General features: G+C 35.4%; 3 protein-coding genes across 3 annotated transcripts; 1 reads left to right on the forward strand and 2 right to left on the reverse strand.

Moving 5' to 3' along the window:
* Positions 1781 to 3689, reverse strand: LOC104738999 (vesicle-associated membrane protein 721). Its single transcript, XM_010459231.1, has 5 exons — positions 3372 to 3689; positions 2739 to 2880; positions 2527 to 2647; positions 2300 to 2362; positions 1781 to 2162 (listed from the first exon to the last, which is right to left on the reverse strand). Exons 1-5 carry the CDS (start codon positions 3559 to 3561, stop codon positions 2019 to 2021), a joined length of 660 nt encoding a protein of 219 aa, XP_010457533.1. The 5' UTR covers positions 3562 to 3689; the 3' UTR covers positions 1781 to 2018.
* Positions 4932 to 6782, forward strand: LOC104739000 (putative vesicle-associated membrane protein 726). Its single transcript, XM_010459232.2, has 5 exons — positions 4932 to 5395; positions 5689 to 5830; positions 5931 to 6051; positions 6141 to 6203; positions 6308 to 6782. Exons 1-5 carry the CDS (start codon positions 5206 to 5208, stop codon positions 6449 to 6451), a joined length of 660 nt encoding a protein of 219 aa, XP_010457534.1. The 5' UTR covers positions 4932 to 5205; the 3' UTR covers positions 6452 to 6782.
* LOC104739002 (protein SULFUR DEFICIENCY-INDUCED 2) lies at positions 11848 to 13344 on the reverse strand. Its single transcript, XM_010459233.2, has 4 exons — positions 13147 to 13344; positions 12829 to 13041; positions 12576 to 12731; positions 11848 to 12481 (listed from the first exon to the last, which is right to left on the reverse strand). The coding sequence occupies exons 1-4, from the start codon at positions 13258 to 13260 to the stop codon at positions 12053 to 12055; spliced, it is 912 nt and encodes a 303-aa protein (XP_010457535.1). The 5' UTR covers positions 13261 to 13344; the 3' UTR covers positions 11848 to 12052.

Raw genomic sequence — 15251 nt, forward strand, 5'->3', positions numbered from 1 at the left:
GTCGTTTCAAAGCTGACAATACTTCCTCTGTCGTGCTCCTAATTTCAGATCCAAAAACAGAAGCATCCCACTGCTTAAGCCATAAGAGGACCTACATATAAAATCAATAATGGTCAACTACAAGAACCGATAAGACGCTGTCTAAAATCACTGAATCGTCACCAAGAAACGAAAAATACCTCTCGATTGGTCTGCTCATCACTGAGAAGCTCAGTAAATGAGCAAGGAGAATATTTTTCCACCCAGAGTTTCTCATGCATTACAGATGTTTCTGCAGAAATGGTTTCATTCTGATCTTCGGAACTAGTTTGCAAGGCCTTGTAAAATGCCTCCTTCTCTGATTGCTGCAAAAGAACACTGATTGAATCTTTAATAAGACCTGCAAAACAGTAATGAATGATACAAGTTACCTACCGAGAAAATTAGAGATATTGTCCGAAGATTGTATGCTACTTCAAGAATTGAATTTTGTACGGAAGCCTTGTCCACAGTGTAGTAGCAGTATACATACACAGGTTAGACCATCAAAACAACATGTTCTAAAGCTAAACTGATCTCAAATTTATGAAAGAAATACCAGAAACGAGTAGACCAAGCAAGAAATAGATAGTACACAGATCTAATACAACAATTCTGAAAGCTTAAATGAAAACTTGGTACCGTTAGACTTGGCTTTCACATCCAGTTTCTTCAATTCTTCGTCTCCCGAAGCCCGGCAGAATTTGGCATAAACCCTCTCTCCTCCGTCAGGTGCTGTGATCGGAAAGCACTCCCCGTCTATCTCAGAAGCGCATCTGCAAATTCCAATAACAAGATTACTAAATACGAAATCAAAAATTTCCGACCTTGGTATGTCTCGTGAACAGTAGAGTAACCTGGACAAAATAGTCTCCTTGGGAATGACCTCTTCTTCTTGTTCCTCCTCCATAACGTGAACGACTTCCTTAACCGGCGAGAACCGTAACCAATCCTCGTCTTCAATTTCAACCCGGTTACTATCAATTTTGCTTCTCTTGTCAGAAGCTGGAGAGACTTCGTCGAGATTGACAATCGGATCGGAGATTAGACTCCTGGGTCGTTTAACACCGTTGATATCAATGGATTCCGATTGACGGACATGGGCCTCTTTCTGCGCGACGCGTTCTTCTTCTTCTTTTTCTTCATCGCCGTCGATTGGGTAAGGATACGGCGGCTCCTCGAAGTTTAGGTAGTCATCGTCTTCTTCTTCATAGTAATTAGAGTTGGCTTCGAGTAGCTCGAGCTCCTCCGGCAATGGGATATCGAATTCCATTCTCTGGTTTGATCGGAATTTTGTTGGGAGTGGTGCTCCGTCAACATTAGTGAAAATCGGAATCTGGTGTGAGGTTGAGCGGGAACAAGAGAGTTTCAGCGGGAAAGCGGTGGCAGCAGGATCTCAAATTAGGTTTTCGGCCCATTAAATACTCGGCCCGTTTCTCTAAAATAGCCCATATATAATGTTGCATTTGTTCCACAATGCCTACATGTATTGTTTTGATATTTTGGTTGTTTCTTGATTTTTGCTACTGATCCATCACAGTTTGCTAAACGACAGCCTTCAAGTTCAGGATCTACTCGGGCGTTTAAGATTTTTACAAACAACCTCGGAGGTGGTAAAAAAGGTATATGATTTAAAGTATAAATATACTTCACTACTCATATAAATTTGAAGTTACCACCTCACAAGTCACATCACGTCGCGTAATCGTCAATATTATCAAGATTATCAATATCAGTTCAATAATATCACCACCATAAGCAATCTTCAGTCAACAAAACCATTTATAATACTTTCCGATCTCTTGTCAAATACTGACTGGTTGGCAAGGGATCAATGTCATCAGATGCAAGCAATATAGCAAATGAGTAGCATACATATATGTCTATCTATACAAAACCAATTCAAACAGAAACATTAGAATGAGGGTCGAACAATAAAAGAGAAGGCAGTACGATGTACCGAGTGAGAAAGATCTCAAGAGGTTTTGAATATTATGGGCTTAACACTTAAAGCCATGGCAAACTGAGAGCACGATGATGAGGATCAGGGCGACAATGATGGCAAGAACTATGAGTTTTATCTTCATGTTCTGAAGCCACATCTTTCTTCTCATCTGCGTTCCTGTTGTTCTGAAATCTTGTGCCTGTAGCAATTGGGAGTTTAATAAAAACACAAGATATGATAAAAGGATGAACCAGTTATGAACTCAAAAGGTAGTTTGATATGCATGTTCAACTTTCTGTGTGGGTGTGTAGTCATATATGTATATATGTATCTAACCTGTGAGCGAAGATTTTCGGTTTTGTCCACCAAAAGCTCAATTTTCTCGCCACGGTCAAGAACCTGCAAATGAATAAGTTCGATTGGTAAACTGGTCTTTTTATTCAAGTTGTAATGCATTGAATAATAATCAAACAAAGAGAGATCAGTAACTTAATATTACTAGATGGGATCATAGATATAAATACATATATATATATTGACGAAGGAAAGGATCAGATTCAAACCTTCTCGATGTTTTCCATCATTACACCCTTAACTTCTGACACTTGCGCCTTCACCTTAGCAAGCTTGCTAATCTCATCTGGATGATCCATGCAATACTGCATATGCTCTTTCAGTTTCGAGCTTCAGAATAACCAAAAAGGAATCATCAGTCCACAAATACGGAAGAGAAAACCGTTGAAATCAATAGAATAGATTAGAGAAGAGAAAGTACCCAAACTCCTTATTCAAGCTGTTAGCTTGAGCAGTTGCAGCCTTTCCACCACCATATCTCTTGTTAAAATCTTCTTTTACTCTTTCCAAGAAGGCCATCGGAATCTGTCTCCCAGCAGAATCAACCGCAACAACACAATAGGCTGCACAACAAGAAAAACTAAATCAATCTCATACAGCGGATACAGCAGAAGACATTGATTTAATATGGCTACAACGAAAGGATAGTCAGAACGATTATAAACAACACCCCATGATCTAAGAAACAACAAGCAAATAAGTTATGCAAATCAAGTAAAAACCCTATCACAGATCAATGTTGGTGTTCTCCCACATAGCATCAACGAAAGCTACCACGGATTCCATCAAAAAAGCTGAGTAAAAGTATACGCAATGCTCTACAGAGATCTATACAATGAATAGAGATCAAACCCTAAAAGCGTTTGTTCAGGGGTTTCCAGAGAGAAATCAGATACACAAATCCACACGAATCTATAGATAAATCATGCACAAGTTAGGGAAAGAAACCGAACAAACCAAGAGAGAAATCGATGCAAGAATTGGAGAGTGGCGTAACGATTAAAGAAGAAGAAAACATCAAAACCTAGATCAAGAACAAAAAAAGCTGACTTACTGAAACCATCTTCGACAAGGTAGTTGAAGGTGTGACCGTCGCAGTTGTAGGTGAACTTGTTGTTGGAAGACGGAAGCTTCTGGAGGCACTGAGCAGCGATCGAGGTGAAATTACCTTTGAAATCAGTGAACTCGACGAGGATCACCGTGCCGCGAGCAACGAAACTGTAGATCAGAGATTGTTGCGCCATTATTTTCTTTCCCTAAATCTCCGATCCAATCGACCGTCCGATCAGAGAATCTTTCTTATAGGCGGTCGCGAAAAAAACAAAAAGAAAAAAAAAACTACAGATCTAGAAGACTAGCAAACTACAAAACGAGGACTAAAGTGGACAAGGAGAGAAGANAAAAAAAAAAAAAAAAAAAAGTAAAGGAGCCAAGGGTAATGTTGTCATTTAACGTAATCAGATTTGGGTTCAAATAATGTATAAAACCTAGAAATTTAAGGACTATAAAGCAATTTCGGAACCTGAGAGATCAAATCAAATCTCGAGAAAGTTGGACCCACCGGATCGAGCCAAAAAAGCTCGTGTGTGGAGTCTGCGAATGGCAAAATAGTAAAAGTAAACCAGCAATTTTAGGACATGTTCAGGTCCCATGGTCGAAGAGAAACACAGAGGCTGTCTCTGTCTTCTTCAAAAATATCTCCTTTTTCGTTTCCAAATTCATCATTGATCCCAGTTACAGATTTGAACAAAAGTTTTATAATTTTACAGAGAAACAATTGTTTTATAACTCGTACTAGTAGATAGAGTTAAGGGAAACAAACGGTCATAACAAGGAAATAAGCTTTTTTTAACTTCTACGGTTCAACCACTATCACTCGTCATCTATAACGTATAATTGCTCTGCATTATTTAGAACCGGCTAGTTATTTTGTTTAACGTGTTCCTAAATATGTTGATCAAACTCAACATCCAAATAATTAAAAAAAAAAACTTTAGTTGTTAGGTTGTGGTTAGAACTTGGTGAATTGGAATGCAAGTAAAGGTTATGTTGTTGCAACATTATCTTATTGATCATTCTTTAAGTAACATCGCTACTTTCATAAAAATTAACTTGCAACCAAAAAAAAGAACAAGTCAATCTTTGAGAAAAAATTAACAACTAAAACAACTCTTATACTACCCTGTAGTATTGCAATTTTCTTAATTCGTTTCCACTATATAGTTTTATCTTAGAAGTTCATCGAATCATTTATATACATCCACTGTAGATATGAGATGTATTTTTTTGTTTTTTTTGTGAATTTTTTTTTTTTACCCAAAGAAATTTATATTAATTCAACCTGAGTCAATACAAAGAGATTGTAATAGCCAGATTGGCATTGATACTGTATCGACATAACAATCAACATTAAGATAACCCCAATTTTGCAAGAGAATGAGCTACCCCGTTAGATATTCTCTTTGTGAATAAACAAGATACATGATCAAACATTTGAATTGAAAATCGATCCACCGTGCTACCGTGGTAAAAAGTAAAAAGACTACAACAATTAATACGCGTAACGCGACCATAGAAGATGAATTTTATCAGTTACCTTTTTAATTTTTAAAATTCGAAATTTGAACGTTAGGAAAAGGAAAAGGAAAAATTAAAGTCAGTGTTTGTCGCGCAAATCGAGCGTTCTCATACAATATTTTTGTTATCTCTTCTTCTCCGATCTCTGCGTCCTGCTCTCTCTATCGCTACCACCCCTCGTTCCCTCTTGTTTTTTCTTTTCTTTTTTCTTTTACGTCGTTTACTAATCTCTCTGATCCGGTTTGTGGCGTTGTTAATTAGTGTTCCTTTTTTTGCTTTTTCTTTCTCTTTGTTATCAACATAAAGAAAGAATGGGACAACAATCGTTGATCTACAGCTTCGTCGCTCGTGGTACGGTGATCCTCGTAGAATATACCGAGTTCAAAGGTAATTTCACCTCCGTAGCCGCTCAGTGCCTACAGAAGCTTCCGTCCTCGAACAATAAGTTTACCTACAATTGCGACGGTCATACTTTCAATTACCTCGCTGATAATGGCTTCAGTATGTCTCTCCCTCCCTGATCTGAAAACACGATTGTTGTCCCATTCGCATGTTTATTTTGCCTCGATTCGTTTTTGTTTTGGTTGCACTCGTTTCTTGCGGAATTGTTTACATATGTGAATCTTTGGTTATATTTTCATGCATGTTTTGTTGGATGTAATCTTTGGTCATTTGATATTGTGTTTGGAAGCCTTTTTGATATACTCTGTTTTTGGGAATCAAATGCACCACCGTTTATGCATCAGATGGGGATGTGGTGTAAGAGATCTTTCATTCTCTCTGTTTTTATGCAGCCTATTGTGTCGTTGTTGTGGAATCTGCTGGGAGGCAGATACCAATGGCTTTCTTGGAGCGAGTCAAGGAGGATTTTAGCAAGAGATACGGTGGTGGCAAAGCTTCTACTGCTAAAGCCAACAGCTTGAACAGAGAATTCGGGTACTTTTTTTTTTAAGTTTTGACTTGAAATATCACTATCATACTCCAACTCCATCTTTTGTGGTTGTGTGTTTTTAAAACTGGTTTTGTTGTAATTCAGGTCTAAATTGAAGGAGCACATGCAGTACTGTGCGGATCATCCTGAGGAGATTAGCAAACTGTCCAAGGTTAAGGCTCAAGTGACTGAAGTGAAGGGTGTTATGATGGAGAACATTGAGAAGGTTAGAATTAATAATTTATCCATGTGTTCTTTGGATACTCATCACATGTAAGCTGAATGTGTTGTGTCGGCAATTCATTCCCATGGCAGGTCCTTGACCGTGGTGAGAAAATCGAGCTATTAGTTGACAAAACTGAGAACCTTCGCTCACAGGTTAGTAACCACATATCTAATACGGCATAAACACTACATATAGACATCTTATCAAGTGGTAACATGCTCTTCTTTTTTCTTTCTTTCTGAATATGTTATAAAAGGCACAAGATTTTAGAACACAAGGAACAAAGATGAAAAGAAAGTTGTGGTTTGAAAACATGAAGATAAAGCTCGTAGTCTTCGGCATCGTCGTTGCTTTAATTCTCATCATCATTTTGTCTGTTTGCCATGGCTTCAAGTGTTAAACACTATCCACAGACCAACACCGCTACTAATCTGATTAGAGATCCTCCCAGTATAGTTTATCCCTTTTTCTCGTTCTCTTTTGTATTTTCCTACTTTTATGCATAAACATGTGACTCGGTAGTCGGTACCAAGAATGATCCTTAGGAAACCAACTGTTTTTAAGCATTTCTTTGATTTACTTACTATATAGGTCAGGCTTTTATACTTTTGTATTCTATATGATGTCTAAGGATCAGCTTTATATACTCACAACTGTTATAAATATATTGTATTATGTGGATGCCCATTATCGGCCCATTAGTGTAAACCCTAAACCCTAAAGTTGTATCACTATATATATGTTATATCCTATGGGATAGATTAATATACGAGAGAACAATTTCCTAAATCTCTGTGTTCACAACATGTTATCAGCAAGCTCTAAACTTTTCCAAACCCTAGCCGTCTAAAAAAAAAAAAAATAACCTTAACGGTTTGAGCTAAAAGAAGTCTTACGAAACCTAGCCTTCGTTCTCCGACGACGACGACCATCTACGATTCAATACAGATAAGTACTTTCTATGCTTTATTACTTAAAACTGTCTATCATAATCTTATTGACTTCATAATATTTAATGATCGAAACCTATAATAGAGATCTTGCACATCATATTCAAATTGCTACATGGTTTTGTCCGGTTAATTCTCTCAAACCAAAGGCATAATTTATTATTTTATTGTGATGTCATCGAAAACATATATGAGTATGATAACTCATCGTTTCATATGTTTACATAGCTTCTTTGGTACATGGTGTTTATTTACTACATCATCATTCGTTATTGTTTTACCTTGATTATTTGGATTTATTGGTTATTAAGTTTGGTATATCATTGGTTTGACAAAAAGTGTGTCTTTTGTTTGAAGGAGTAATTTATATCTCATAGTGAAGTAAAAAGATCAACGTTTTCGCCTCCGTCTCCAAAATCACGCGAGGGATTTGATACGGACAGCTGAATAAGCGATTGTCACCATGGACTTCATCTTTGTTTTGGATCTCTTACAGTGATCTCTGCACTTAAAAGATAAGTATTCTTTCATACTTTTATAGACATGTAGATTTAATGCTTCTTTGAAACATTAGTCTAAAAAGTGTTTTGTGTTATGGAACCACACACGTCATATTATTGCTTGTTCCATTATAAGTTAATGGTTCAATAGTTTCATGCGGATCTAAAAAAAAAAAAAACAATAAAAAAGAATACAGTTTATACAGTTTGTGATTTATTTTATTTGTTTAATCACAAATTTAAATCTCATTAAAATTAGATATAATATCATGATAAAATATTTTAAATCATGTCACCTTTAATGAATACATTGAAAATTTAGTAATAAATTACTAAATAATAATTATTGATCATGTTTTCTTGGCATCACTTCTATGTGGAGGTTTAAGTCCAAGTATATGACCATAAAAATTCATTAGTTCTTTAGAATAATCTAAAGAAAGTAAATGACTAAAAGTCTATAAGAGAATATATATAAACAACTTAATTCCACTTATAACCAATATTATAATAGAAGATAATATCATTGTTGAAAATATATTAGAGAAATATATTCTACTTGTCACAAAATATTGTTATGTAAGACACAATATAGTGAAAAATATTTTAAAAATATTGTAATCTTATTTTTTTTGTGACTGTGTAAAATTATGAGATGTTGATATAAATCACATCCTATTGGCTTGGTCTATTCATTGAACTGAATATGACTTTATGCAAAGAAAAAGGAAAATGTCACATCAATGATAAGAAAGTTGCTATAAAAATGGTTATAAATGTGGGTATGATATACATATTATAAGATCGCGGTTAAGTCGACTAGTATCTCCACTATAAGTGAATAATAAGTACATGAGGTATTTATCTCATATATATATGATGATGAAAGAAGCTAGTGTGAGACAATTTCCACTATTCTACTACAATATTAAGAAGTAGTAAAAAAAAAAAGTATTAAAAGCTCAGGAAGAGTATATATATTATTGTCTATGTGAACACAATTTGATATAAATGTGTTATAGTCTCCCAAATCTCAAAGTTAAAAAGGTCTAAAATATAATACATGACCCAATTTGAGAATGTTATTGATTACAGAGTGGGATTCAAATCGAGATTGATAGACATAAAGTGTCATCTTCTCGAGGGGGAGAATTAATGAATCCCACATACAGAGGTGATGGAACAAATCTAAGATTATGTTCACACCCAAAATGAGTTTAGTCACTCATATGAAAGAGCAAATCTTGAGGTTTTGAAAAGTAATCATGTTGAGACAATAAGCAAAGAAAATACTTTGAAATCATAAGTATTACCCAAGACAAGAAAAGTATTCTAAGAGATTACATGCTTTATCTAGAAGATAAAATGCTTTGTGAAAATCTCACTGTTTGGCATGACCGGTTTAGCCATTCCGGTTTAGTAATGATGCAAAAGAATAATCAGAAATTTCTGAAAACATTCACTAGAGAACCTGAAGAGTTTTCCTAGTGTTTTTTTATGTGTGCTGCTTTACAAAGCAAGCCGATTATATGGTTTTCACCGACCCATGAATTTGGATAGTGTCAATTTTCTGGTACGTATACAAAGAGATATTGTGGACTGATCATCCACCATATATTCGAGTTTGGAAGAGTATTTGGTTAACTGACAATGGTGGTGAAACCAAGCTATGTGCTTGACAAAAATGACTCTATATGTCAATAAATTCGCATCGGGCCAACAGATTATCATGAGTAATCCCCATTACAATTGGTTTGGGTCAGAAACCAGATATATTCCATCTAAAATGTGTTATACATGTTGAGTTGCTCCACCATGGTGATTAAGATGGAATTTGAAAAAATGTTGGAAATATGTTGGATATGAATCTCTTTTAAATATTGAATATCTCGAGAATTTGAGGCTCAAGATTTAAAGACTGTTTCAGTGAGTCAGTCTTTCCAACATGATGGGGAGAAAATAATCAGCCGGAAAATAAATATTGGAAAAATTATCTTGATCCTCGAACTAAGAAATGTGCGCTAGAAATTGAAAAAAATAATTTATTTGCAAAGTTTAGCAAATATGCTAGAAGGCATTTTCTGACCTTGAGTGACAAAGTCACATATACCAGTTGTGCTCCAATTGAAATTAATATCCTAGAAGGGGATAAGATCAACTGCTAGTAAGTCTAAAGATCACATGAAGTGTGATAGACTGATTGTTCCAAATATAAGCATCCTCGGAAAAGAAAACGAGCATAAACTAATATGGCACCGAGGAAGCAAAGAGTTATGACAAATCTCTAGAAGAGATGTAGACATGAGTAAGAAAAAGATTCAGGTACCTGAGAATGATAATGAAATGAAATCTCAAGAAGTTGAGTCATGTCTAGAATAAAAAAGAACCAATAAGCAAATCGACGTTGTAATATGTTTGCATGCAATGTTGCAGTTGATGATGTTATTGATGAAAATCAAGGATCATAAACCGTGGTTAATAGAATAGGTTCTATTGTAAAGTGTACACAAAGAATGATTGATTAATCATTGAAAGAATTACAATATTTGGACTTGTAGTCCTTACACTTGAATAGTGTAAAATGAGTGGGACATAAGGGGATCTGTATGAGAAATAAAGTATGTGTAGAAATACAATGATTCTCATAAATACTTGATATTTATTATGAGAAATGCACTCTCATATGGTGGAAGCAACTATGTAGATCCCTTATGAGTTTGAAATAAGAGCAAAACTTGATTCAGTCTATCCATAAGGTTTTCACACTGTCAAAAATATCTCTTAAAGTAATTATATTGCTAGTAGCAATATTTTATAGCTCTCGAGAAAACATTTTGTAGACTTTTGACACCTTTGAGGAGAAAGTGGTGAAAGTTTATCTGCATGAGAGAATCATGTGTGTAGATCATTGTTGTTGATCTTAGGGATCTTATAGTGGGTTGAAAATAAATCGGTAACAAGATAAGTGAATATTTTAGGGTTGTGTAAATCCGAGATTGAACACTAATTTTAATTGTGTTCAAGAAGTATTTTCAAGAAAGTTTGAGGACATAGGCCTTTGCTGAACCTCATTAAAAGAAAAAATTATATGTGTCTCTTGTCTCTTCAGCACTTACAAGTGGTTCTTGTTAAAAGAAAGGTACAAAAATAAGTGCAAATATGTTGATGATGAAAATATTATCTGATCTCCGGTAGAGATTTCATATACCTAGGAATATATGGAGAAATAATCAGTGATGAAATATTACTCCTGAAAGATGGAGAAATCAGATTGTGTAAGATCAGATATTTTATGAAATTTCTTGAGGTTACAAATTTGACATCTGATGAGAGAGATGTTATCTCAAGATGCTTACATTATCTTACATAGAAAAATGGTCTTGTAGTACATAATAAGAAAAAGAGTTGAAAGAGAAAGTTTTATAAGGAGATTATGAAGAACTCCTATGTATAAGATGATTGTTTGGAAGATTGTATGTAAATGAATTTTGGGCTTAAAGTTGAAATAGATCTTCGATATAAAAGGGGTTCAAATGACTTGAAGTTCAATGACCGAGAAGAATATATGATGATCATATGAGTTTTGTACACTAAAGCACTGTTGATAACAGTTCTGAAAAGATGACATATATGATCATAATGCATAACCTGAAGATGATGCTTTCAGGGAGAGAAATATGATCATAAGCGTGGTTGTACTCTTTTTCCCTTATCATGGTTTTTATCCCATTGAGTTTTTCCATGAAAGGTTTTTAATGAGACAACAAAAGAACACGCGAAAGATAAACACCTGAAGGGGAATATTATGATTCCAATGGTGAAAGACTATTATCTTCAAAGTTTTTGAAATACATTGATGAGATTGTGAAAAACAAAGATAATGATAAAGATGAGTCACTTGCGAGACCCATGACCAATAGAAGAATGGCGATACACGTTTACTACAGATTCGTTCAAGTGAAGATTTGGGGAACCATTTACCAAGGCGTTTCCAACCACTATTTTGAAGAAACTACTTCATCATATTGGATCGGTTATCTCGAAGATTTCAAGTGATGTGCTCATGAGGGGGAGTAAAAGCGCGGTGCACTCTTTTTCCCTTAACCATGGTTTTTCCCACTGGATTTTCCTGGTAAGATTTTTAACGAGGCAGTATCTCACATGCGCATTTGGGACTATATTTTTATAATAATCATACAAATGGGAGTGTTATAAATATATTGTATTATGTGGATACCCATTATTGGTCTATTAGTGTAAACCCTAAATCCTAAAGTTGTATCACTCTATATATGTTATATCCTATGGGATAGATTAATGTACAAGAGAACAATTTCCTAAATGTCTGTCTTCACAACAACAACTAAATTATTTATAGATATAACATCAACTATTTGGAATGAGATTCTATTTGACATTACAGTGATAACAGATAACGACACCCAAAACAAAAGCTTACAAGAAGTAAACTCTATATTACTACATTCTTCTAACCAAAAAGTTTCTGTTCTGTATTCAAACCCATCAAAATCCAAAACACACAGAGAATCATCAACAAGCTAATTGATCTCTCAGTGGTAAGATTTCTTCGAAAATCGGAAGTCTTCTTGTCCTATAAGGCCTCCTCCATTCCTTCACAAAATCATCAAGCCCTTCCACAACTGCAATCTCATCCATACCAACATCACATTCCACAGACACAGAAGCTAAAACCGGTGCTTCCTTCTCCTGTGGGTCTAGCTCACTCAAAATCTCTTGAACCCGAGCCTTCAACCTCGGATCACCAAAACCTTCTTTGTTCTCTGTTAGTACATGACGAGAAAGAATCGACCTCGCCTCATCGTACTTCCCTTGCTTGATAAGACATGTGCATAAATTACAAGCCTTGTTAGCATCTGGCTCTATCACTTGAGCTTTCCTGTAAACGGTTTCAGCCGCTGTGTAGTCCCTTAGTTGCATATAAGCCCATCCCAAGTTTCCCTATAACATCACACATTCATTCATTCCCATAAGTTCATTGATCAAGAAAGAGACTTGAGAAATCTAAAAGGGACTAATGAGAACAAAATCATACCAAGATCCTAGAGGTTTCTTTCTCGACCGTGACCTGAAATTTCTTGCCATGAGATCTGGCAGTCTTTGTTGGTTTGCCATTGAAAGCTTCTCCTTGATATATCATCCAAAGCTTTTGCTTCAATAACTCAACTTGCTCTTCAATCCTCCCACACTTCTGCTCAGAATTCAAAATACCAATATTGTCAATTTCACAAACTAAGAATAAAGAAGAGAAGCAAAATTAAAAAGAGAAGGAGATAATTTTATACTACCTTAAAAAGATCGATGAGGACATTGTCAAGTGATTCTTGAGCTTGCCTAGAACAAAGATCTCTAAAGGAATGAATAGCTTCAATGGCTTCCTCAGCTCTGTTCTGTTGTTTCATCAACAAAGCCATGTCTTTAAGAGCACTATCAACTCTATCTCTCGCTTTAATCGCTCTCCAAAACAACTCTATCGCTGCTTCTGCATCTTTCTCCACCAACTGAACCAACCAAAAACATCAATCCAAAATCTTTTTTAAAAAATCAGTTTCCTCAGCCAGAGCAAATATAGTATAAATCACAAATCGTTTTGGTGTGTTCTTTACCTGAACATGTTTGGCTCGGACGTAAGGACTGTCACCGTGAGGTAGCTTATGGACAACGTTGTACGCTGCCGAAGAGTCTACTCCTCCTCTCCTCTGAACCATGGTCATCATCATAACAGACTCTGTTTTATCTCTTTTCTATCAGAATTCTAAATGAAGAAACCTACTTTTTTCTCTCTTTCTAGGGGGGGTGGTTGTGTGAGGAAATGGTTATATTGTGGAAGAAGAAGAAAGAACCCAGACGGGTTATAGTCTGGGTTCACTATCGTCAACTGGATCTAAAATACGGAGTGCTGGTCGTTTTTTTAACCTATAAAATATTGCCACGTACCCTATCCGTCCCCATTATTCTCTCACGACTTGGCCAAATTTTGTTTTTTGTTTTGATTTTTCTTTTTCAGTTAAGTCTTATTGTTTTGATTTTTTTTTCAAATCTAACCTCTTTAGATAACGCCCACCATCCTTAACTGTGTGTCTGCCGCTGAATGTGGTATTTTTTAATGCAAAAACCTTCGTATATCAAAATCAAAATATTTATTTATTTTGATTGAACAAACTTTGAGTTTTGGGATTAATGTGGTGATTATAGTGTTGAACCAAAAAAAAATGTGGTGATCATATATAATAATTAAGGTTATCCAGAGGTAAAAATAGAAAATAAACATTAGCCAATGTTTTTCAAAGTCTGAATTTTTTTACACTTTCTAATATTATGTCAAATCTTATGCTATTTAAAAAAAAAAAATTAAGTTCCATGTTTGACATATTTAGTTTTAAGGGGTTTTTTATTGTTTTTGAAAGGAAAAATTCGAAAAAAAAAAAGCGTCACAAATATCATTCCCTTACATCTGTACTGTTCATTTCGAATTCGAAGCAAGGAGATATGGACCTACGTGTTACTAATCAGGTGGCCGTACGTGTCGCGTTTACTTTTCGCACACGACGACTTTGCTTTCTTTTAAATAACGTTTGGGTACTATAAGTTTTTCATTTTTTCAATTTGGCCCTTCTATTTTTTCTTTAGTTGAAAAATTATCATATAAATCATTAATTCAAAAACATTACGAGTTCATAATCGTATCATTCATTATATTTTGTGAAGAATCTTACAGAAATGTCAAGAAAAAGGTGATATTTTTCGTGTTAGTATAGACTTTTTTTTTCCAATAATGATATTAGAGGCCTATGTGTAAGATTTTAATCATTGAATTTGAAGCATAGGTAATTTAGTCATTTTCATTAAAATGGATCTGAATTGAAGAAATAGAACCAAGAACAGGTGAAACGATGTCTTTGAGAAAAATGTGGAAATTAGAGAGTGTAGAAAATGACTAAATAAAGTGATATAGGGCTAATGGAACATCATAATAATAATTCATTCCATAGCCACGCGTTAGATCTCCACTCGTAATTACTCAGTGGGTTACTCATGGATTTGGGACCCACAAAAAACAATTAAAAAACATTTTTGGATTCAGTTAGCCAAAAATCGTTATTCTGGAAAGGATTCAGAGAAACTCTTTAGAAACGCTACGTGGCGCCTGGTGAATGGCGGGTGAATAAATATAAAAGTGTTTTTTGTATTTTTTCCTCATTTTTTTCCTTTCTTTACCGGACTTCTCTCTCTTCTCTCTCGAATGTAACGGCGGATGAAGATGCGATTCTTCTGTAATCGGAAAAATCAATGGAATGACCTCGAATCCATTGATTTTTCCGGCTTAAACTGGTTGGTTGTTGGTGACCCGGAGGCGATGGCTTCCAGATCGGCGGAACCGTTAGAATTGACGGTTGGGTTCTCACGAGAAACGACGGCAGGGTTCTTGTGGTGGGACAACGACAGCGGAGGTTACTCTTCTGGTGGCCTACAGCGAACGGCGAGGTCCACTGGCTAACGAGTCGGAGAGAGAAGGTTCGTGTTCTTATCTCCAATTTATTGCATGTTTTGTTGATTCATATCGGGTGGCTAAGATTAATTCGAATGATTGTTTGAATGGTGATTGTTTTCTGTCGATTTGACAGATTAGGCGTAGAACATGAGATTAGTTTGATGTTCAATTGATTTTGAGCTTTGTGTGGAGGGTTAACTGGTTTCGGTTATAATCGAT

Source organism: Camelina sativa, chromosome 14 (genome assembly GCF_000633955.1).
Source record: "Camelina sativa cultivar DH55 chromosome 14, Cs, whole genome shotgun sequence".
NCBI classification, from domain to species: Eukaryota; Viridiplantae; Streptophyta; class Magnoliopsida; order Brassicales; family Brassicaceae; genus Camelina; species Camelina sativa.

Excerpts from the sequence above, each read along its gene's own strand:
- LOC104738999 (XM_010459231.1), bottom strand. The coding sequence starts at position 3,561 with ATGGCGCAACAATCTCTGATCTACAGTTTCGTTGCTCGCGGCACGGTG. Across the intron at positions 2,881-3,371 it reads CCTTGTCGAAGATGGTTTCA|CCTATTGTGTTGTTGCGGTT; the intron begins GTAAGTCAGCTT and ends CTTGTTGTGCAG. Across the intron at positions 2,163-2,299 it reads CCGAAAATCTTCGCTCACAG|GCACAAGATTTCAGAACAAC; the intron begins GTTAGATACATA and ends CAATTGCTACAG.
- LOC104739000 (XM_010459232.2), top strand. The coding sequence starts at position 5,206 with ATGGGACAACAATCGTTGATCTACAGCTTCGTCGCTCGTGGTACGGTG. Across the intron at positions 5,831-5,930 it reads AGCTTGAACAGAGAATTCGG|GTCTAAATTGAAGGAGCACA; the intron begins GTACTTTTTTTT and ends GTTGTAATTCAG. Across the intron at positions 6,052-6,140 it reads TGATGGAGAACATTGAGAAG|GTCCTTGACCGTGGTGAGAA; the intron begins GTTAGAATTAAT and ends TTCCCATGGCAG.
- LOC104739002 (XM_010459233.2), bottom strand. The coding sequence starts at position 13,260 with ATGATGATGACCATGGTTCAGAGGAGAGGAGGAGTAGACTCTTCGGCA. Across the intron at positions 12,732-12,828 it reads TCCTCATCGATCTTTTTAAG|AAGTGTGGGAGGATTGAAGA; the intron begins GTAGTATAAAAT and ends AATTCTGAGCAG. Across the intron at positions 12,482-12,575 it reads AAGAAACCTCTAGGATCTTG|GGAAACTTGGGATGGGCTTA; the intron begins GTATGATTTTGT and ends GTGATGTTATAG.